This window comes from Chiloscyllium punctatum, chromosome 44 (assembly GCF_047496795.1).
Source record: "Chiloscyllium punctatum isolate Juve2018m chromosome 44, sChiPun1.3, whole genome shotgun sequence".
NCBI classification, from domain to species: domain Eukaryota; kingdom Metazoa; phylum Chordata; class Chondrichthyes; order Orectolobiformes; family Hemiscylliidae; genus Chiloscyllium; species Chiloscyllium punctatum.
The window spans coordinates 44,079,838-44,103,930 of record NC_092782.1 but is presented as its reverse complement, the minus strand read 5'-3'; the positions used below and the strand labels follow the sequence as shown (position 1 = coordinate 44,103,930).

General features: G+C 42.3%; 1 protein-coding gene across 1 annotated transcript in view; it reads right to left on the bottom strand.

Annotated features, from left to right (window-relative positions):
- Nucleotides 1-24,093, bottom strand: part of shank3a (SH3 and multiple ankyrin repeat domains 3a) — a 973,942-nt gene that overhangs the window by 555,776 nt on the left and 394,073 nt on the right. The window contains exon 10 of the mRNA XM_072562789.1: nt 142-219. Coding sequence (XP_072418890.1) covers nt 142-219 — 78 coding nt within the window. The remainder of the gene's footprint in view (nt 1-141; nt 220-24,093) is intronic.

Genomic DNA, 24,093 nt, shown 5'->3' with positions numbered 1-24,093 from the left:
AAAGAATTATTACAACTCTTTATTTTACTCCACAGTAATGAATAAAATTTGAACAAAATAATATTTTTATAAAGAACCCTGCATTGACAGCGCTTACCACAGTAGGATGCAGTTTAGTGTACAAAGCTGACACATTCTTACCTGGAATGCGGACTGGCTGTTGTAATTCTTAATCTCTTTGTTTGCTCCTCGAAATAGAAGGACTCTTGCACAGCTCTCCTTCAAAGTGAAGAAAAAAAATGTTAAGTTTTGCATACTGTAGTCCAAGAAAATATTTCATCAGACCATGTTGTGTAGGGTCCTGGAGCAACTTTGATGATGATGACCCAGAACTGCATATCACCGGGGACAAATTCCAAAGTGTGCCGGAGTTAGAGCACACTAGAATCACACCCTGACAGACACACCTAGTGCATCCTCTTTACCCAATGTAACTGTAAGTCAAAACCTGTTACATTTATGATTATAAAATATCAAAGTGTCAGTGTAAATATATAATAAAGTGTTACTTTGAAGTTTAACAGCCTGTACACAGATTTTGACTTTGCCTTCTCCTTAACCAGTCTGCAAAGGGTCCAAACTAGCATCAAACAACATAACAGACTACTCTAAGAATATAAATGAAAGGAAATTGTACTCTTAACAAGTGCTCTATCATATTTAAATACACCACTCACCTGTATATTATGTAACTGAAATGCAGCATCACATCTATTATGGTAAATTACAGGACCATGTGAATATTATAAAGATCATAAGAGAGCATTGTGAATATTATAAGGAACTATCAGGACTTGTCTTGATGTAAAACTCACTAAGTCTGACTCATTTTTCATTTTACTATGAATTCTTCTCTGACTTTTCATGTTATTTGGTGACTATGTTTTGCATGCTGGTGAGAATGTCCACTGGGCTAAATGGTAATTGCAGTGCTAATTACCCAAATTACTTTTTAGAGGTACTGAGAGAACTACAATTGCAAAGATCTGCTTCATTGCCAATGATGTCCAATTACTTGTTTTTGGTGGATCTATTAAGCTAAAGGTCAGACAGCCAGAAATAGTTCTATATTTAAAATGGAATATATACTAAGCTCTGCAAAGACTAGATCAATTTACTTATTGACAGATTGACAGCTTGAGAAAAGGTATTAGAACCTTGATTCAAAGATACAATAGAAAGATGCCTCATCACTGGAAATATATTGCACAGACATCAAAAGGGGAAGTCTGTTTGATCGGCCTTTCTAAGTCACTTTAAAAGATAACAGAAAAGTAGATAAGTGAAATTCAATGGACGTAATATACTTGGACTTGCAAAAAGTCTTTGATAGAGTACCTCATACTGTATACACTATTTTAGTGTAAAGCTTTGTGGAGTCAGGGAATAAGTAGCAGAATAGATTACAAAGCAGCTACAAAATAGAGGAGAGGCCAAAGGTCAGATTTGGAGAAGATGGCAAGTATTGTGTTAGAGGGATCAAAGTTGGGGATGCTTGTTTATTATTCACTCTAAATCATGTCAACTTTCAAATGTTAAAATTTGCATATGAAATAAAATTTAGAGTGTTAACACTTTGGAGGATGATTACAAAAATGCCAAAGGCGTTAACAAATGGAATATTAATTTCAATATAGTCATTTTGCTATAATGTGCATTATTTCAATGCAAATCGACTGTAACGCCATTGACAAATTGTGGACGTTGTTTGGATAACATGAACTTTCTAATGAACGGGTTTAGTGATTTTCGATTAGTGCTTCTACAGTGCGATTTTCTATAGTGGCTTTCCATAGCACGATTTTCTATAGTGTTTTCCATAGCGCGATTTTCTATAGCATGCTGTCGTACAGGAACACAACCATCGTTTATAACAGAACAATGTGTAGTTATGTACAAAGAGGCGTAGTTTGGCAGGAGAAAGGAGGAGACCACAGCTAGAATGTTAGACCAGGCAGGGTCTCCATTCTTACTGATATAAATTTTGGTGTGAGTATGACTCCCTGAGGTGGGCTGCCTGGTCACCAGCTAATGCTCAATGGTATGTTAATTGGGTCAGGGTGAAACCTTGCCCTCAGCTGGGGAGGAAGCTCCAACTCCAAGAACTACCAGTCAATTAGACAACCAGCGACTTTCAGGTCCCAGCAATGCTACTGGGAGGGCCAGCCAGTTAGCAATGACATATTTGCTGGATCCAGATGGAGGTGTATATGGAAAGGGTTTTCAGTGAATCATGCTCTTAGGCCTGACAAGGAAGTGGGTTTTGTAGGGTGTAGGGTGGACTGACTGGTGCGAGTGAAGGGAGGCGGTGGGGTGGTGATGTGGAGAAGTGATTACAGAGGTAAAAGGAGATGAAACAATAAGTGGGTTTGAAAACAATAATGAGAACTTCAAAATCAGTATGATGCTTGAGTGGGTGCCATGTGGGTCAACAAACACAGAGATGGTAAGAATCATAGCAGCAGGACATAGGCCATTCATCCCATTAAGCCTGTCCATCAATGCGAATGTGGCTGATTGAACACTTCCTTTTACTTACCCCATCCTTCTAACCCTTAAAGCCACTGGCAATCAGAACTCAATCAATCTCTACTTCAAACATCCTTGAAAATTGAGCGTCCAAAGCCCTGTGTGGAAGAAAATTCCACAGGTTCACAGCCCTCGGAGCAAAATAATTTCTCCTTGGATCTAAGGGGCATCCTTTGCAGTTTTAAATTGTGTCCCCTGATTTTCCAACCAGAGCATCTACCTTAACTATCTCGAACTAAGTTACTGGTTTCAATGAGATCACCTCTCATTCTTTGAAACTCTCGGAAATCCAGGCCCAGTTTTCCCAATCTCTCTTCACGCAGAATGGGACTTGCTCTGAGTTAACACATGGATTGCAGAGTTTTGGATGAACTCCATATTAATGGAAAGTACAATGTGGGAGACCACCAGGAATGCACTGAAATAGTCAAGTCCAGAGGTAACAAAGGCAACAGAATGGGTCTCCACAGCAGATGAACTGAGGTGGGATAAAGTCAGGTGATGGTAGTGGTGGAAAAGGGAAGTCATAATGTTGGCACAAAGATGATGTCACAGCCATCACTTATGTCAAGCCCCATCAAACAAACTGGATTACAAGGTTATTGACTGGTGAACGTCTGATATTTTTACCAAATAATTCAAACAACTCAACCAAAAGATGAAACTAATTGATTAGGAAATAGCGTAGTCGTTGATAACTGCTGCACCCAGCCTTACAACAATAATCTACAAATCTTTAAACAATTTTATGTTAAAAGTTTTGTGTATTAAGTCCTTCATCCAGTCAGTGAATCAGGTGATTATTCAACACCTTATCTTCGATTATGACCACAAACATTTAACTTACAAGAATGTTAGCAGAGACTGACATCAACTAAGACTTTACATAAAGCCTAATGGACAGGATGCATGAATTTTAAAAGGTCAATTCATTACAGTTACAGCTGGTTACTCTCTGAGTGGATTTTGTTTTATCCAAAGTGAAACACCTAACATGCTCCATGCCAAAAAAAACTGCAAGTTAGTTTCAAACTATTCAGGATAGAGACCTCTCAGTAATCAATTATCACTCTTGACATGGAGATCTACAAAAGGAAGAGATACCATTATAGATTCTTGATATCTATGGTTGGTAGGAAACACAACATTGAAAGATTGCAAACTCATAATTAAAATTGGTAAATTTTATTTACTAAGATATATCACTAAAAAAGAAGCAATCAAGACAATAACAGATTTATTCACTTATTAACCATTGGCAACCACTTGCAACCAACTAGGAAATTCCATGTCTCTGGTCATCAGTTCTGTGGGTCCTTGTGTGGCTGATGAGCTGGCTCCTAGAGTTGTATCTCCAACCACCCAATGGCAGGTATTTTCTGCAGATGGAAATGTTCCTTGATCTTGAGATCGCTGACATTCCTTTCTCAGTTACTTTTCTGTTACTTCCTCTTGTCAAAGGGTGTTCTCAAAGAATCATGGTGCTTTATACAGGAGGTTCCTCCAAGTTGGTTTCTTCTGAGCAAGGATCTCCCAGGCAATGCCATCTATGTTTGCATTTCCAAAAGGAAGCTCTCATGGAGTTTTTGAAGTGCTTCCTTGATCTTACCCTCATTTGCATGACTTCCTTGAACTGGGCAAAAAACATTTGCTTTGCAGTTGGAGTTCAGGCATCCTATGCATGTGACTAAGTTGTTCTGGATGATCATGATCTCAAAACTGGTGCTATTGGCACCCTCTACAGATGCTGATGTTAATATGCCTGTCTTCCCAACTGATACAGAGAATCTGTCTCAAACAGCATTGATGATACTTCTTCAGGGACTTGACATGGCATCTATCCACAGTCCAAGTTTCAGTACTTATTTCAACAGCAAATGGTTAAAAAAAGATCTAAATGGATAGAGATTGTAGAGTTGTAAAGTGCAAATGTTCTAGTTTGTGAAATACAAATGGCTTATATAATGCTCAAAAGTTATTACAAAAGCTAACGGAATGAAATACAAATGGCTTATATAATGCTCAGAAGTTATTACAAAAGCTAACGGAATGTTATCACCTATTGAGAGGGCAACCGAACACAAATGTAAGGAGATTTTGATTCAGATATAAATGGCACTGGCACAGACCACTGTGTACAATATTGATCACTTTGTTTAAGGACATAATTATATTGGAAATAGTTCCAAAAAGGTTTACCAGACTCACCCGTGAAATATCAGGTTGTCTTTTGAGAAAAAGTTTTGAGGAAAGACTGCATGTACTTGACTTTCGAAGAGTGAGAGGTCACTTGATTGAAATAAATAGGATCTTGAGGGGTCTTGTCAGGCAGATATGGCAAGGATGTTGCCCCTTATAAGAAAATCTAGTACTAGGAGTCACTAGCTAAAAATAAACAATCACCCATTTAAAACAAAAATTAAGCATTTTTGTTTTCATCCCACAAAGTTGAGAGTTTTTGGAAGAGTCTTCCTGAAAAATTAGTGGAATCAAACCAATGAATATTTGCAAGGCAGAGGTAGATACATTCTTGTAAAGCGAGGCAATTAAAGGTTATCAGAACTAGGTGGGAACATGAATTTGAAGTTGCAACACCATTGCCATAATCTTATTAAATGGCAGAACAGACTCAAGGGTCCAAATGGCCTCCTGTTGCTTCTTGTTTGAAGATTAGATTACCTACAGTGTGGAAACAGGCCCTTCGGCCCACCAAGTCCACAACGACCCTCCGAAGAGTAACCCACCCAGCCCATATCTCCCTCTGACTAATACACCTAACACTATGGGCAATTTAGCCTTGCCAATTCACCTGACCTGCATATCGTTGGATTGTGGGAGGAAACCAGAGCACCCGGAGGAAACCCACACAGACACGGGGAGAATATGCAAACTCCACACGGACAGTTGCCCAAGGTGAGAATCGAACCCGGGTCTCTGGTGCTGTAAGGCAGCAGTGCTAACCACTGAGCTGCCCTAAAGTATGTGTCATAGGTCCAATTCTTGTTCCTTTTCTTACTCAGAATTCAGAAATTACCAAAACAGATTCTAAAAGCCATAATGTGGCATCTAAAAATCTGGCGTCTTGCTGTACGTGGAGCAGAAATTCAATTTCTGCCCTAACCAGGCACAAAGCAAGTAATGTGGCCAAACCTCTACCTGCTGCTGTTGGCACAAGGCCTGCCCACACAGGACTGTCACACCTTGCTGTATAGGGCAGTGTATATTGCATGGTAGGTAAGTAGATACGCCGAGGTGGGAGCCAACTGCAAAGTAGGGGAAAATCAGGACAGCAAACATTTATACCATCAAAACATGGTCAAGAAATTCCTCAGGAATACTTTTATTCAGTCAGTCAGTCTTACGTTGTTGCATTATTGCAGATGCCTCGTTTGCGTGCATAACCACTTTAATTAATCACTTACCATCTTTTTGGGTCATTCCTTTTAATTACGTGTTACAATTGGTCAAATTACTGATTGAGGATGATCAGCCATGATCATAATGAATGGTGGTGCTAGCTCGAAGGGCAGAATGGCCTACTCCTGCACCTATTGTCTGTAAATTCTATAAAACATGAATCGGGCTCACAATTTTCATTTTAGTTGCATTGTAGTTCACCAGCATTTGGCCTATTTCAGGAGAGACTGCCTTTACCCGCCTCACTGAAAAGGGTATCATTGGGTAGCAAACATGTGCCTAAAGCAGAGATGCTAATTCCTATTTTTCTCAGCTTAATGCAGGCAGTGATATATTGGATTTCCCTCCAGAGCCCTGAATCCTATTCAAAATTTCAATATGTATCCAGTTTCCCTTCAAAAATTGTGGGGGCCTCACTAATCCTCGTGGTACAGCTTTCTGTGCTCTGAAAACTCATTCAGTAAATATATTTTTCCTAACCTGTTCATTGGTGGCAATTTTCAATTAATGATCCCCATTGCTGATTACATGATCAGATGAAACACTCTCCCAATTCACTTGATACTTAAAAAAAACATTATTAGATCTCCTCTCAGCTCTCTGTGCTGATGAAAAAACAATTCCAGTATCTCATGTTTCTCCACTTAATGGGTATTTCCTATTCCTTATATCATCCTGTTGAATCTACCATATACACCCTTCACAAAGTTAAGGTATTGTCTATGATAGGAATATTTTCTATTCAATAACCAGAAATTAACATTAATGACCAGCATAATCTAGACCAGTGCTAGATTGAAGAATTGGGAAGTTTTAGTTGTGAGATCAAGGAGGGATGAGATCATTGTTGATCAGGCCAAGATTTATTGCCAATGCCTAGTTATTGTTTACCAGTGAGCCCTCTTGAATCTTTGTAGGTGCTCCCTCAAAATAAGAAATAAATGTTTCTTTTATCAATGCTGTCTACATCTTTTGAGTGATTGAAAAACAAATGTGACCTCAAGAGCTGCAAAAGGCATATTGTCCCGACTGCCTACGACTACAGCTAAACAAAAGTTATCCCCATCAAGATGGCTGTCTACCTGATGGTTTGAAAACATCGCTTAAACTTCAATCAAAATTGGTGTTCAAACAGCCTCACAAACAGAAAACTGCTGCTTCTATTAAGATCTGATCATTAGTGAACCTGAAGATGGCCACTACCCAACCCCAACTTAATGCATTGACAAATTCATAAACTTAATAATTTGGTGCAGAAGACAACAATTCAACCCTTCAATCCTGCCTCACTATTCAACAGAATTGTGGTTGATCTCTTTGAGTTCCAAATTTGAAGTTCACATCTACATCTAAGTTCGGATTCCCTCACCTAACAAGAATCTACCGCCACCTTTCAAAATATTCAATGACACCCACCTCCACCTTCGGCAGCAGAGTTCAAAGTTTCACAACCTTCTCAGAGAAAGAAGTTCTCCTCATTTCTGTTCTGAAAAGGTGACTGCTAATTTTAAAACAGTGCCCTCTAATTCCGGACTCACCCATAAGAGAAAACATCTTTTCCATATCCACCTTGTCAAGATCTTTAAGAATCGTACAAATTTCAATCAAGGCACTCCTTGTCCTTCGTAACCTCAGTGACAAACAACTCAGCATGTTTAATCTTTTCTCATAAGACAACCAGCTCATTCCAAGTATCAAAGTGGTAAGCTTCCACTAAACTGTCTCCAATGCACTGACATCTTTTCCTAAACAAGGAAAGATTACACACAGTATTCAACATTCATGGTCATTAGGTTCAGGCACAGCAAAATCTAAAGTTGTTATGTTGTTGCACATCTACGATTGAACTTACGTGGTTCCTCATTAACCAACCATTCTGGATAACAGGCCAAATATTAACAGCTCCTTTCTTAAAATTACCACTTTAACTTCTGTTTCAACATCATTAGCTGCACTGTTAATCAACACTCAGTGAAAAGTTTGATTTTAAAAGTGAAAATGTTACCCGTGTTCATTAGAAAACTTTTGAGCTGGGTAGAGGTAACAACATTGAGGGATTTTGTTTTGCCATCTCCCTCCAACCTTGCAATACAAATGCTGTCAGACAACTTGATTCTCACTGCACCCAGCCCCATGGGCCACAGGAAGAAATGCTTGTACACATTCAAGAATCTACTTCACCAGCATGTCATAGGGGTTAGAGCTATAAAATCATCCTCCAGGTAAGTCTAACAGATAGACTCCTCTTGCTAAAAAGTCAAGAGGATAAGGCAACCCAACATACAAGGGAGAGATGCACAACTTGCTCACCAGTGTACCATGTGGAGTTTCTACTGTTAATGATACCTTCATTTTGACATTTCTGACGGAATTTAACATTTGACTGAGAGTTCTTGATGAGAGTTGAATATTTGATGAGCTTACACTCTTGATGAGACCATGTGGGTTAATGTCACCACAGCTAGATCATTTGTATCTCTAAAGACATTATAGATAAAATCCTCTCACAGACAATAAAATATATAAACACATAAAAGGTAAGAATTCAGGACAGTCATACCTGTTGCCCTAAGTCTCCAAAACAAGTCAGGCTCCTTCCCCAGATAAAATACTGTCATACTACATTGCTAACACAGACTGTCTGTATTCACACAAGCATTGCTGAAACAGAAAACCATGGAAACGTTACATAATCTTTTTTTTTCATGAAACCAACCCACACTTGGCATAAATTTCAGTGCACAAGGGTTGTCACAAGACACACTGTCTGTGGGAAGCACTGCATTTCAAATGCACTGGTGTTCGCCCACGTGACTTTCAGCTCCTTCAGTCTTTCCTAGATCATCCTTTCTTTTTATTCTTCTAAGTATCTTACAAATGTACAACATATCGAGGGCTTTTAAAAGCTTTGCAGCATTCATTCTGCGTGTCTGTGTGTTCAAAGTGATAGAATGACAGAAATTGTATTGGAGGTAAGACAGAGATGTGCGGCTCTGAGTAAAATGTTGCTGAGCAGAAAGTCAACATTCAGCAAAAGCATGGACCAAGCCTGAATTAGTTCAGCCCCTTAACAACAACTTAGGTTCCTTCATTCCAAACACTATAGCTAATGACAAGTTTTATTTCTCAAATCGTCTCTTTAACTGACTACCAATGTTGAATCTAAAACAGGCAAATTCCAGTTATTTCAGATACATTCCTCTATTCTTAAACACCTCCCAGAGGTGCGTACTCAGCCTCCTACTGTACTCATTGTATACCCATGACTGTGTCGCCAAATACCAGACTAATGCCACTTACACGTTCGTTGATGACACCACCATAGTCAATTGAATGTCAGATGGTGACGAAACAGACTACAGATGGGAGGTGGAAGACCTGGAAAAATGATGCACTGAGAACAAGTTAGCTCTCAATGCCGGCAAAACTAAGGAACTAATTATTGACTTTTGGCAGGATGTTACCATGCCCCCTACACATTAACAGCACAGAGGTGGAACGAGTGGAGAGTGTCAAGCTCTTGGGAGTGGTCATCCACAACAAGCTTTCTTGGACTCTTCGTGTGGACACACTGGTTACAAAGGCCCAACAACGTCTCTTCTACCTCAGGCAGCTGAGGAAATTTGGCATGACACAAATACTCTTGCCAACGTTTATAGGTGCGCCATCGAGAGCATTCTGTCTGGATGTATCACTACATGGTATGGTAACTGTGCCATTCAAGATCGGAGATGATTACAGACAGTGGTGAACTTGGCCCGAACAATCACATATGCCAACCTCCCATCTATAGAATGCATCTACCAGGCTCGCTGTCAAGGAAAGGCTGCCAGCATTCTCAAAGATCCATCCTACCCTGGCAATGTCTGTCTACAACCTCTAACATGGGGAGAAGGGACAGAAACCTGAACACATGCACCAGCTGGTTTCGAAACAGTTTCTACCCTACTGTTGTTAGAATACTGAATGGACTCACAAACTCTTAACATTCACTGTACCTGTGTTTTTGTTTTTGATGCTCTTTACCTATTATTTACTTATCTGTGCTACTTAACTAAGTGATTTGCCTGTATTGCTCATAAGACAAAGCTTTTCACTGTGCCTTGGTACATGTGACAATAAATTCAATTCAAATTCAAAATTCAAATCTTCCAATCAAAAATTCATTTGCTGAGTCAGTGCTCCATCGAATCTATTTCCCAGCGCAGATGCGTCAATAGCTGAGCCATTGCATCATACAGACCCCTAATAAAGAGAATCCCAGTGGTTCTCACATATAGATCTAAATCCAAGCTACAAAAATCAAACCATTTTGCAAAAACCTCTTTCCCACCTTAAAGAAATGACACCTTCACTACTATCTGTAGGTAAGATTTGGGAATCAGAAAAATAGCCCACTATACTATATCGCCAACAATGAGATGAGACCATTGTCCCAAGAATTATACAGGAAAACGTACCTCAAATTCACAATGACAAAAACAAAACTCGCTGAGAGGCAGAAAATCTACATTACCACAGAAAAGTTTCTGACCATTGGAATACCCATGAGCCAAATATTTTGCTGTGTAATAATCCAAAGCTTGACACTGCATGGCCAGGTATACAATCTCAACTAAATGTCAATGGTTTCAAAAGTAAGTACAGTCTCTTCTTAAGATCATACCAATTGGACAGTTCAAGAGGATACGTCATTACTAATCCATTTGAAAGGAATTTGACATCAGATCTGACTACAAGAAAACTTTCAGCAAATATTTACAAACAGCAGCAGATGTGGAGAAACTGAGGACTGCAGATGCTGGAGGTCAGAGTCGAGAGTGTGGTGCTGGAAAAGTACAGCAGGCCAGGCAGCATCTGAGGAGCAGGAGAATCAACATTTCGGGCATAAGCCCTTCATCAGGAGGTTATGCCTGAAACATCGATTCTCCTGCTCCTCGGATACTGCCTAGCCTGCTGTGCTTTTCCAGCACCACACTCTTGACATAAGCAGATATGGATCGAGGAATATACAATATCGTACCATTGCAGTAAAAACAAATGAGGAAGGAACCCAGGTAGTAATGTATCAATTAATCTGCGGTTTAACAATACTTGAGTATAAATTTCCATAGTCAGACCACGCCAGCAAATTGAACAGCACTAATTTACACCTTACTAAGTGGGCAGAGACAGAACCAGCAAGCGATGGTGTTCCAAAACCTGATGATTAATGAATAATCATGATGCATATGATTAGTGATCATTTTCTGAGAGTGTTGGTGTTGGTGTTAGTGTGACGATTGTTCATTCTCAGAACATGGGGATGATTATTGATCGTTTACTGTGTATAGTGTTAGTGATCATTCAGTGGTGGTGAAAAGTATGATTATTGATCATTCTGTGCATGTGATAATGGATCACCCAGTAATGGGTGTGAGTGCTGACTGTTCCCTGTTAGTATGATTACTGATCAATCTCTGTGGGGTAAGTATTGGTGCTTGTCTGTGGGTCTGGCATGTGATTATTGATCAGTATATATGAGAGTGAGTGGTTGTTAATTAATCTATTCAGGTCATGGAGTGTCAGAGAGACACTGGAGATCGAATGACCCATCAAGTCCATTCTGTTCTCCATAGAACAGAGCAGTCAGTTACATCTCTCTGCTGTATCCCCAAAGACCTTCAAGTTTTATCCCTTCCGTGCTGCCCCAATTTCCTTTTGAAATCATTCGAACACCTCCACTTCCATGACCCTCATGAATAGCAAATTACAGGTCAATACTAGTCGCTGCAATGACAAACATTATTTCTTGCACTATACCTCCTTCACCTCTCCCCTTTCCCCCACTCGCTGAGTCCGTATCCTCCAGACTTGGTCCATCCCCACCTACTGGGGAGTTTTTATCTTGTATACTCCTATCTCAATAGCCTTTATTTCAAAGAGAACAAACCAAGTTCTATCTAACAGTTTTCTAAGATCTGGTCAGCACTTCGATCAGCAAACATTAACAAACGTTATTAAACATAATGATGGCGAAGGGGTGGTAAAACAGGACATCTCTAGTGTCCATGGAGAGAAATAAAAGTTCCGAGGAAGGGTCACTTGACCTGAAACATTAACTCTGATTTCTCTCCACAGATGCTGCCAGACCTGCTGAGCTTTTCCAACAATTTCTGTTTTTGTTTCTGATTTACAGCGTCCGCAGTTTGTTTGATTTTCATCTCGGGTTCCACTTCCATATGATCTGACATCACCATGCCATAGCTTCTTATACACATAGACTCATACAGTCATGGAGATGTACAGCATGGAAACAGACCCTTCGATCCAACTCATCCATGCCGACCAGATATCCCAATCCAATCTAGTCCCACCTGCCAACAGCACTCCCATATCCCTCCAAACCCTTCCTCTTCATATACCCATCCAGAAGCCTTTTAAGTGTTGCAATTGTACTAGCCTCCACCATTTCCTCTGGCAGCTCATTCCATACACGTACCACTCTCTGCGTGAAAAACAAGCCCCTTAGGTGTTTTTTATATCTTTTCCCCCTCACCCTAAGCCTATGCCCTCTAGTTCTAGACTCCCTTACCCAAGGGAAAAGGCTTTTTCTCATGGGGATGGTCTCAACTGGGACCTTGGGTTCATGTCACACTACAGGCGGCACCATTGCACAGTACACACACACAGACCCTCTCCCATACACTCCCACAATCACACCCTCTTAACAGACTTACACCCCTTTACACTCATACACACTCTCACAGACAGACAATCATAACCCCCCCACACCCCTCTCCCACCTCCCCCCCCCCGCACCCACATGCACACATAAGTTTGTGGCATGAATCTGTACTTGCAGAATTACATTTTACTTTGCTCAAAAACTGTATAAATCCATGTAAGATTCTGTAAATCCCTTTTTTAGATGAGAATCAGTCTGACCATTGTGGCACAGACAGTCTCACACAGGGCAGCTCACACCTACAATGCATTATCTGGGCCGACATGGCACCAGTTGTTAAAGTTCACTTGAGAATGTAACTTTTAAAGAAGTTTTGCAATTTACATATGAAAGAACTGAAACCAAAATGGTCAATCTTAACAAAAAATCCAGGTCTTTATCAATATATAATTTCAGTCACATCACACTGTAAATTTTTGCTCCAAATTCTGTGCCTTATGATACTCCACGACCACCTGATGAAGGAGCAGCGCTCCAAAAGCTCGTGCTTCCAAATAAACCTGTTGGACTATAACCTGGTGTTGTGTGATTTTTAACTTTGTACACCCCAGTCCAACACTGGCATCTCCAAATCATAATCTGGTTGGAACTTTCCAAGGTTTCTATGACACCTCCCTCATTCTTCTAAACTCCAGTGAATACAATCCTAGTTGACCAGCCTCCCTTCACGTCTTCCTGCCATTCCAGGAATCAGTCTGATAAACCTTTGTTGCACCCACTCCATTGCCAGAATATTTTTTCTCAGATAACAAGATCCACACTGCACATGAGACTCCAGGTTTGGTCTTTGACCAGTTGCAGCAAGACATCCCTGCTCCAGTACTCAAATCCTCTCACTATTATGGCAAACATACCTTTTGGCTTCTTCACTACCTGCTGCACTTGCATGCTTACTTCCAGTGACTGGTGTACAAGGACACCCAGATCTCATTGCAGCACCTCCTTCTCCAGTTTATCATCATTCCAAATAATAAACTGCTTTCTTGCTTTTGGTACAAAAGTGAATAAACATCACATTTATCCACATTATACTGCATCTGCCATACACTCACTCAAATTACCCAAATCGCACTAAAGCATCTCTAAAGATGGGGGGCACAGTGGCTCAGCGGTTAGCACTGCTGCCTCAGGGTCCCAGGTTCAATTCCAGCCTGGGGTGACTATCTGTGTAGAGTTTGCACATTCTCCTCATGTCTGCGTGGGTTTCGTCCGGGTGCTCCGGTTTCCTCCCACAGTCCAAAGATGTGCAGGTCAGGTGAACTGGCCTTGCTAAATTGCCCATAGTGTTAGGTGCATTGTTCAGAGTAGAATGGGTCTGGGTGGGTTACTCTTCAGAGGGTTGGCGTGGACTGGTTGGGCCGAAGGGCCTGTTTCCACACTGTAGGGAATCTAATCTAAAGCATCCTCCTCACTGCTCACCCTCTCACGCAGCTTTGTGTCATCTTGGAGGACATGTATGGTGTAGGTGCTTCCTTACATGGCACTTTGTCATGACACCGAGCTTATGCGCTGTGACACTTACACTAATATTACAACAGTAAAGACCAGACAAAGAAAAATAGATTAAAGAGACAAAAATCCAGGACTTAACCCTCACATTCATCCGTTGCAGACTCTGAGCCAAGTAGACCAAAGGAAAACAAAAACCATTCTGATGACAATTTTGCAAACAGAGAATACCCTACTATACTCATAGGGTAGGAATTTCTCTTTCTGGAAGCGGTGCTATCAATTCCACACCAGGTTCAATGTCAGGCTGCTCCTCTGCAGACAAGAACATCCCAAGAAATCCTTCAGGAAATATCTGTATGCTATTACTGATAATGACATCAACATTCGCAGCGGGGTCTATCGGAAATTCTGAGTAGAACTCTAGGTGCAGCAGTTGGAAAATTGCAGGACATTCGGAATGCATCATTTGCCTACTGGTCATAAATTCAGCAAAAGGCTTGTACTGGCTCAATGATAAGTGTTTAAAAGATCTGTACACTTTCTTCTTCAGAGATTCATATTCATTCTGCAGGTATCATTAATAAGAACTCGAACTCCCATGATGGTCTCCTGCAATTATTTCTGTTCTGTCTCTCTCTCTCTCTCTCTCTCAGAGTTTTTTTTCAATGTAATGTCATCATTCATTGATTGGAGTGGAATGTTTTCCTCCACTAAATAATTAACAATGTGTTTTGAGCTCTATTCCAAAGAAAAGAAGACTTTTTTCCACCATCTTGGTTTCTCTTCATTTTTCTGTCAATTGTTTCGGGGCCATGTTAGTTTCTGGACAGAGCCGTGACATTTTTGAGAACTATTTTCTTCCGCAGTCTGAGGCTTTACATTATTGGGAGACTGGTACTAGTTTTGTAGATGTGCAGTCCATTTAAGGTATTTGAATCTTTCCAGCACTTGTTTAATTTAAATATGTTCAAACTCCATTTGTTGCTCAACTTGTTTCTTTGCTAAGGTACTCCTCAGCACTAGAAGCAGCACAGCTGGTTTAGTTGTTTGCTGAAAGAATCCTGGAGAGCTTCCACAGCTTGCTGACCATAGAAAATTGCTGAGTTCTGCTGCCATTTATGCAGATTAACAAGTTCTGAACATTCAAATTTTGACTTGGGCATTTGCTTTTCTATGGATAGCCTTTCACTAGCTGACTGCACTTGTGAACTAAGAGACAGTCAGGACTGTCAGATCCTGGAGATCAGAGTTGAGAGTGTGTTATGGGAAACAACGGCATCCGAGGAGCAGGAAAATCGACGTTTCAGGTTGGAGCCCTTCTTCAGGTATGAGGTGGGGCAGAGGATAGGAGTTGGGGAGTACAGTGAGAGAGAGAGAGAGAGACTCACTGAGATCTTTGCAGAGAGAGGAGAACTTCTTCAAGGCATCCTTGGAAGGGTTTTCACAGTAAGGCTGACCTCAACTAGGAGACAGTGAGGTCTGCAGATGCTGGAGATCAGAGTTGAGAGTGTGCTGTTGGAAAAGCACAGCAGGTCAGGCAGCATCTGAGAAGCAGGAAAATCGATGTTTCAGGCCAGAGCCCTTCATCCTCATTCCTGATGAAGGGCTCCGGCCTGAAACTTCAATTTTCCTGCTCCTCGGATGCTGCCTGACCTGCTGCGCTTTCCCAGCAACACACCCTCAACACTGTATTTGTGGACTACCTCCTACTGGGCTGTTCCTGAGAAAATATTAAGTTCATCTTGAGGTGCTTCGCTTATTGTTGGAAGGATATGCCACAAGGAGTTGATTTCTGTGAATACAGCTGAGGTACAAACCACACCGTCTGAAGCTTCAAAGCTTATAAATCGGTGTTTAAGCTCCAAGAGCACCTTTCTGCGTCCCTTTCTAACTCCGTAATCCAAGATTTCTCAGGAATTGTGGGCATCTTGTTGTCAGTAGAATATTATGAAGTTCAACTCTATTCACCAACACATTCCACCCTGACCTTAAATTTACCTGGACCATCTCTGACACCTCCCTCCCCTTCCTGGACCTCTCCATCTCCATTAATGACGACCGACTTGACAGTGACATTTTTTACAAACCCACCGATTCCCATAGCTACCTGGATTACACCTCTTCCCACCCTACCTCTTGCAAAAATGCCATCCCGTATTCCCAATTCCTCCGCCTCCGCCGGATCTGCTCCCAGGAGGACCTGTTCCACCACAGAACACACCAGATGGCCTCCTTCTTTAGAGACCGCAATTTCCCTTCCCACGTGGTTAAAGATGCCCTCCAATGCATCTCGTCTACATCCCGCACCTCCGCCCTCAGACCCCAACCCTCCAACTGTAACAAGGACAGAACGCCCCTGGTGCTCACCTTCCACCCTACCAACCTTCGCATAAACCAAATCATCCGCCGACATTTCCGCCAACTCCAAACACACCCCACTACCAGGGATATATTTCCCTCCCCACCCCTTTCCGCCTTCCGCAAAGACCGTTCCCTCCGCGACTACCTGGTCAGGTCCACGGCCCCAAACAACCCACCCTCCAATCCTGGCACTTTCCCCTGCCACTGCAGGAAATGCAAAACCTGCACCCACACCTCCTCCCTCACCTCTATCCAAGGCCCAAAAGGAGCCTTCCACATCCATCAAAGTTTCACTTGCACATCCACTAATAATCATTTATTGTATCCGTTGCTCCCGATGCAGTCTCCTCTACATTGGGGAGACAGGGCGCCTCCTAGCAGAGCACTTTAGGGAACATCTCCGGGACACCCGCACCAATCAACCACACCGCCCCGTGGCCCAACATTTCAACTCCCCCTCCCACTCTGCCAAGGACATGGAGGTGCTGGGCCTCCTTCACCGCCGCTCCCTCACCACCAGACGCCTGGAGGAAGAACGCCTCATCTTCCGCCTCGGAACGCTTCAACCCCAGGGCATCAATGTGGACTTCAACAGTTTCCTCATTTCCCCTTCCCCCACCAGCTCAGCACTGTCCCCATGACTTGTCCGGACTTGTCCTACCTGCCTATCTCCTTTTCCACCTATCCACTCCACCCTCTCCTCCCTGACCTATCACCTTCATCTCCTCCCCCACTCACCTATTGTACTCTATGCTACTTTCTCCCCACCCCACCCTCCTCTAGCTTATCTCTCCACGCTTCAGGCTCACTGCCTTTATTCCTGATGAAGGGCTTTTGCCCGAAACGTCGATTTCGAAGCTACTTGGATGCTGCCTGAACTGCTGTGCTCTTCCAGCACCAATAATCCCGAATGTAATTCTTATTTAATTGAACCGCTATAAGCTCCTTTGCAGCTGCAGCTCCTTTTCGCGTTAGGGTATCTGCACTTTGTGACTGTTTGGTTCCCTTGGCCTGTAAAACTGGCAACTTTGCTGAGATTCTGTTCGTCCCTAATGGTTGTTGAGGTGCAGGTGAAAGCAGCTGGCAATTCAATGTCTCAGTCTCCTTCTGCTTATCGGCTGAGCTCCAACCTTCATGACAGGAAAGAAGGTCTGCATCTAATTATAGCTGTTACCACTGTTCTTGCACATCACTGGTGGATTCAGTGAAATAAGCAGATTTATCATTTCGCTGTCTTCTGCAACAAAAGGGGTGATCCTTCTCAAAAGAGACAACAGGAACTTAATGAACATTGTCAGTCAAGCAGATATAACTGTCTCTGCTGTGTATTAAGGATTAAAATGTACCATTTGAGTTTCAGGTGAATCAGAGAAGTCTAGCTTCCAGCTTGTTTCACTATGCCAAGTTTGCTTACAAATAATATTTGAACATCGAGCCAAGCCGAGAGGCTTTTACAAGAAAGGATGACATAAGATTGTTTTGGAGATTATACAACATTTGGAGTAGCAGCAGACCATTCAGCCCATTAAGGCTGCTTGGCCATTCAATGACATCATGGCTGATCTGATGGTCCTCACCTCCACTTTTCCACCTTTCCCCATAACATTCGATTTCCTCATTGATTAAAAATTTGATTCAATCTTGAGTATAGTTAATGACCGAGCCTCTACAGTGATGAATTCCACAGATACACTACCCTCTGAGGTAAGAAATTTCTCATCTCTGTCCTAATTTGACAACATCCATCCCCACTTCGGGATAATTCCTTCTGGTTTTAGATTGCCCTATAAGGGGGAAACGACCTTTCCGCATTTACTCTGTCAAGTCTTCTTAGAACTTTACATGCTTCAATAAACTTTCCTCGCTTTCTTCTAGACTTCAGTGAATACAGGCTCAAACTATTCAACCTCCCCACTTAAACCAGTGACACTTCTCTGGACTACCTCTAATGCCAGTACACTTTCCCTTAGATAAGGGGTCCAAAACTATTCACAATATTTTAGCTGTGGTCTGGCTAGTGCCTTGCATAGTTTTAGCAAAGCCTCTGTCCTTTTATACATCATTCCCTCACTGTTCCCTGTAAGTTCTGTCTGCAATTCTCCTGTTGAAAGGAAAAGTGATTTTCAGAGGCACTTAAAGGTGAATTCTCATCCAGTGAAAGAAAGACTGGAAATTAGTATGTCTGCAATCTTTCATTATTACCATAGGGTCAGAAAGAAAATCGAAAGAAAACAACAAATCAACATCTGCAATCCTGGCAAGTGCTAGAACTGTGCTTCTCTGACCTTTCCTTCCTTCCCCGCCCACAATACATGTGCCTTGTCTCTTTCTGTATCTGTTAGTATGTGAATGGGAATTTTAAGGGGTGCAGTTTTAATTATAGATGAGCAATCAACTACTTGTTTTTGCCATTGATGAGGGGAGGCAATGGCTTAATGGTATTATCACTGGTCTGTTCATTGAGGGACATAGGTTTCCTGGAAACCTGGGTTCAAATGTCACAATGACAGATGGTGGGATTTGAATTCAATGAAAATCTGGAATTAAGAGTCTATTGATGACCATGAATCCATCTGGTTCATTAATGTCCTTCAGCGAAGGAAACTGCCATCCTTACATATCACTCCAGAACCACAGCAATGTGGTTGACTCTGACTGCCTTCTGGGCAGTTAGGGATGGGCAGCAAATAATGGCCTATCCAGCGATACTCTGATCCCGTGAATGAATAAATTTGAAAGATTATACATATTATCGATTTGTACAGCATGGAAATAGACCCTTCAGTCCAACACTGACCACGTTTCCAAACCAAACTAGTCCCACCTGCCTGAGCTTGGCCCACATGTCTCCAAACCTTTCCTGTGCATCCAAATGTCTTTTAAATGTTGTAATTGTACCTGCATCCACCACTTTCTCAAGTAGTTCATTCCACACAGAGTCATAGAGTCATAGAGATGTACAGCATGGAAACAGACCATTCGGTCCAACCCGTCCATGCCGACCAGATATCCCAACCTAATCTAGTCCCACCTGCCAGCACCCGGCCCATATCCTTCCAAACTCTTCCTATTCATATACCCATCCAAATGCCTCTTAAGTGTTGCAGTTGTACCAGCCTCCACCACATCCTCTGGCAGCTCATTCCATACACGTACCACCCTCTGTGTGAAAAAGTTGCCCCTTAGGTCTCTTTTATATCTTTCCCCTCTCACGCTAAACCTACGCCCTCTAGTTCTGGACTCTCTGACCCCAGGGAAAAGACTTTGCCTATTTATCCTGTCCATGCCCCTCATAATTTTGTAAACCTCTATAAGGTCACCCCTCAGCCTCCGATGCTCCAAGGAAAACAACCCCAGCCTGTTCAGCTTCTCCCTATAGCTCAGATCCTCCAACCCAGGCTACATCCTTGTAAATCTTTTCTGAACCCTTTCAATTTTCACAACATCTTTCCGATAGGAAGGAGATCAGAACTGCACGCAATATTCCAACCGTGGCCTAACCAACGTCCTGTACAGTCACAACATGACCTCCCAACTCCTGTATTCAATACTCTGACCAATAAAGGAAAGCATACCAAACGCCTTCTTCACTATCCTATCTACCTGTGACTCCACTTTCAAGGAGCTACGAACCTGCACTCCAAGGTCTCTTTGTTCAGCAACACTCCCTAGGACCTTACCATTAAATGTATAAGTCCTGCTAAGATTTGCTTTCCCAAAATGCAGCACCTCGCATTTATCTGCATTAAACTCCATCTGCCACTTCTCAGCCCATTGGCCCATCTGGTCCAGATCATGTTGTAATCTGAGGTAACCTTCTTCGCTGTCCACTACACCTCCAGTTTTGGTGTCATCTGCAAACTTACTAACTGTACCTCTTATGCTCGCATCCAAATCATTTATGTAAATGACAAAAAGTAGAGGGCCCTGCACCAATCCTTGTGGCACTCCACTGGTCACAGGCCTCCAGTCTGAAAAACAACCCTCCACCACCACCTTCTGTCTTCCACCTCTGAGCCAGTTCTGTATCCAAATGGCTAATTCTCCCTGTATTCCATGAGATCTGACCTTGCTAATCAGTCTCCCATGGGGAACCTTGTCGAACGCCTTACTGAAGTCCATATAGATCACGTCTACTACTCTGCCCTCATCAATCTTCTTTGTTACTTCTTCAAAAAACTCAATCAAGTTTGTGAGACATGATTTCCTATGCACAAAGCCATGTTGACTATCCTGAATCAGTCCTTGTCTTTCCAAACATATGTACATCCTGTCCCTCAGGATTCCCTCCAACAACTTGCCCACCACCGAGATCAGGCTCACCTGTCTATAGTTCCCTGGCTTGTCCTTACTGCCTTTCTTAAACAGTGGCACAACGTTTGCCAACCTCCGGTCTTCCGGCACCTCACCTGTGACTATCGATGATACAAATATCTCAGCAAGAGGCCCAGCAATCACTTCCCTAGCTTCCCACAGAGTTCTCAGGTACACCTGATCAGGTGCTGGGGATTTATCCACTTTTATAGCATGAACCACTCTATGTAAAAAAAGAAGTTCTCCTCATGGCTTTGTAAAATTTTTCTCCTCTCACTTTAAACATATGCCCCCTAGTTTTGAACTTCCCCACCCTAAGGAAAAGGTTCATTCGCATTATCAATGCACCTCATGGTTTTACATCCCTCAATAAATTCACCTCGCAAACCCCTACACTCCAGTGAAAAGATGTCTCAGCCTTTCCAGTCTACTTTATATCTCAAACCCTTCGTATCTGACAACATCTTGATAAATCTTTCCTGAACCTTCTCCAGTTTAATAATATCCGAATTTCCTATAACAGATGACCAGAATTGGGCACAGTACTCCTGAAGAGGCCTCACCAACGACCTGTACAACGTCAACATGACGTTCCAACTCCTTTACTCAAAATGTCTGAGCAATGAAGGCAAACGTACTAAATACCTTCTTAACCACCCTGTCTACCTATGACACAAATTTAAAAGAATTATGTACTTGAACCCTAGCTCTCTGTTGTACCACACTGCCCATGGCCCTGCTGTTAACCATCTAAGTCGTATTCTTGCTTGTTTTATCAAAATGCAATAGCTTACATTTATCTAAATTAACCTCCATCTGCCACTCCTCAGCCCATTGGCCCTATTAATCAAGATCTCTTTGAAACCTTAGATAACCTTCTTCACTGTCTACTATACCACCAATTTTGATGTTATCTGCAAACTTATGAACCATGCCATCTCAATTCTCATCCAAATAGTTTATATAAATGACAAACAAAAGTTGACCCAGTATCAATCCCTGTTGAACATCGTTGGTCACAGGTTTCTAGTCCAAAAAGCAACCCCACACCTTCTGTCTCCTACTACAAAGCCAATTTTGTATCCATCTGGCAAGCTCACCTTGAATCCAATGTGATCTATCTTTACTAATTAGTCTACCATGCAGAAACTTGTCAAAGGTTTTACTACGTTCTGGGTAAACAACATCTACTGCTCTGCCCTCAATCATTTTGGTTATTTCGTTAAAAATCTCAATCAATATTCTTTTAATTGTGTAATTTAGTAGTTTAATCAATCTTTCACATTTGACAACTTTGGGAATAGTGGGGCCTTGATTTTCAGGATACAACCACAGTGATTTGTGACATCAGCTGCAGAACGGAATAGGTGAAAGTGGGTACTGCAGTTGCTGGCGTCAAGAGTGTGGTGCTGGAAAAGCACAGGAGTTCAGGCAGCATCCAAGGAGCAGGAAAATCGATGTTTCAGGGAAAAGCCCTTCATCAGGAATAGAATGCGGAATAGGATTCCAAGAATGTATTGTATGATTGTCAGTTAGGTTTATGCTTGGACCAAGAGGTCATTTTGGTAGGGTTATACCAAGGATATGAGCTATAACTTGTGCAGCCGGCCTGAGAATTGAAAACAAACCAGCAACAGTTGTTAACAATAGTTAAAAACCTATCAGAATGAAAGCCACAGTAAAAATGATTCAGCTAGGTTAGGTTTCTTGGATTGAGTCATGGTAGAATTTTACATTGTTTAGAATAAATATCTTACATATCAATGTATCCTTTTAACCATTACATAGAAACATAGAAATAGGAGCAGTAGTAGACCATTTGGTCCTTCAAGCCCACTCTGTCATTTGATACCTAATCATCAGTACCCTGTTCCCGCTTACACCCCATATATTTTGATCCCTTTAGCCCCAAGAGCTATGTCTATCTTCTTCTTGCAAACATTGAATATATTGGCCACAACTACTTTACATTTTAAAGACAACAAAACTGCAAATGCTGGAATCCAAGGTAGACAAGCAGGAGCCTGGGAGAACACAGCAAGCTAGGCAGCATCAGGAGGTGGAAAAGTCAACGTTTCGGGTGTAACCCTTCTTCAGGACTAAAATGTTGACTTCTCCACCTCCTGATGCTGCCTGGCTTGCTGTGTTCTCCCAGCCTCCTGCTTTTCTACCTTCAACTAGTTTCTGTAGCAGAGAATTCCACAGGTTCATCGTTCACTGGATGATGAAATCTCTCTTCAGCTCAGTCCTAAATGGCCTATCACATATCCTTAAACTGTCATCCTATTTCTGAAAATGTCAGTAATCAGGAACATCCTTCCTGCCTTTACCCTTTCTAATCCTGTTGAATTTTATAGGTTTCTGAGATTTCCCCACATTCTTCTAAACTCCAGTGAATATAGTCGTTACGGATGCAATCTCTCTTCATATGTCAGTCCTGCCAAACCTGGAATCACTCTGGTAAATCTTTATTGCACTCCCTCAACAGCCAGAACATCCTTCCTCAGATAAAGACCATTATGCTTACATTTGTTTTGTTCAAGTTTGTAGAAATAAATATTATTTTGGTGTATCAAGTTAATCCTTCCCATGTAGTTAAAGATGCCCTCCAATGCATCTCGTCTACATCCCGCACCTCCGCCCTCAGACCCTACCCCTCCAACCGTAACAAGAACAGAACGCCCCTGGTGCTCACCTTCCACCCTACCAACCTTCACATAAACCAAATCATCCGCCGACATTTCTGCCACCTCCAAACAGACCCCACCACCAGGGATATATTTCCCTCCCCACCCCTTTCCGCCTTCCGCAAAGACCGTTCCCTCCGCGGCTACCTGGTCAGGTCCACGCCCCCAAACAACCCACCCTCCAATCCTGGCACTTTCCCCTGCCACTGCAGGAACTGTAAAACCTGCGCCCACACCTCCTCCCTCACCTCTATCCAAGGCCCTAAAGGAGCCTTCCACATCCATCAAAGTTTTACTTGCACATCCACTATCATTTATTGTATCCGTTGCTCCCGATGCAGTCTCCTCGACATTGGGGAGACAGGGCGCCTCCTAGCAGAGCACTTTAGGGAACATCTCCGGGACACCCGCACCAATCAACCACACCGCCCCATGGCCCAACATTTCAACTCCCCCTCCCACTCTGCCGAGGACATGGAGGTCCTGGGCCTCCTTCACCGCCGCTCCCTCACCACCAGACGCCTGGAGGAAGAACGCCTCATCTTCCGCCTCGGAACACTTCAACCCCAGGGCATCAATGTGGACTTCAACAGTTTCCTCATTTCC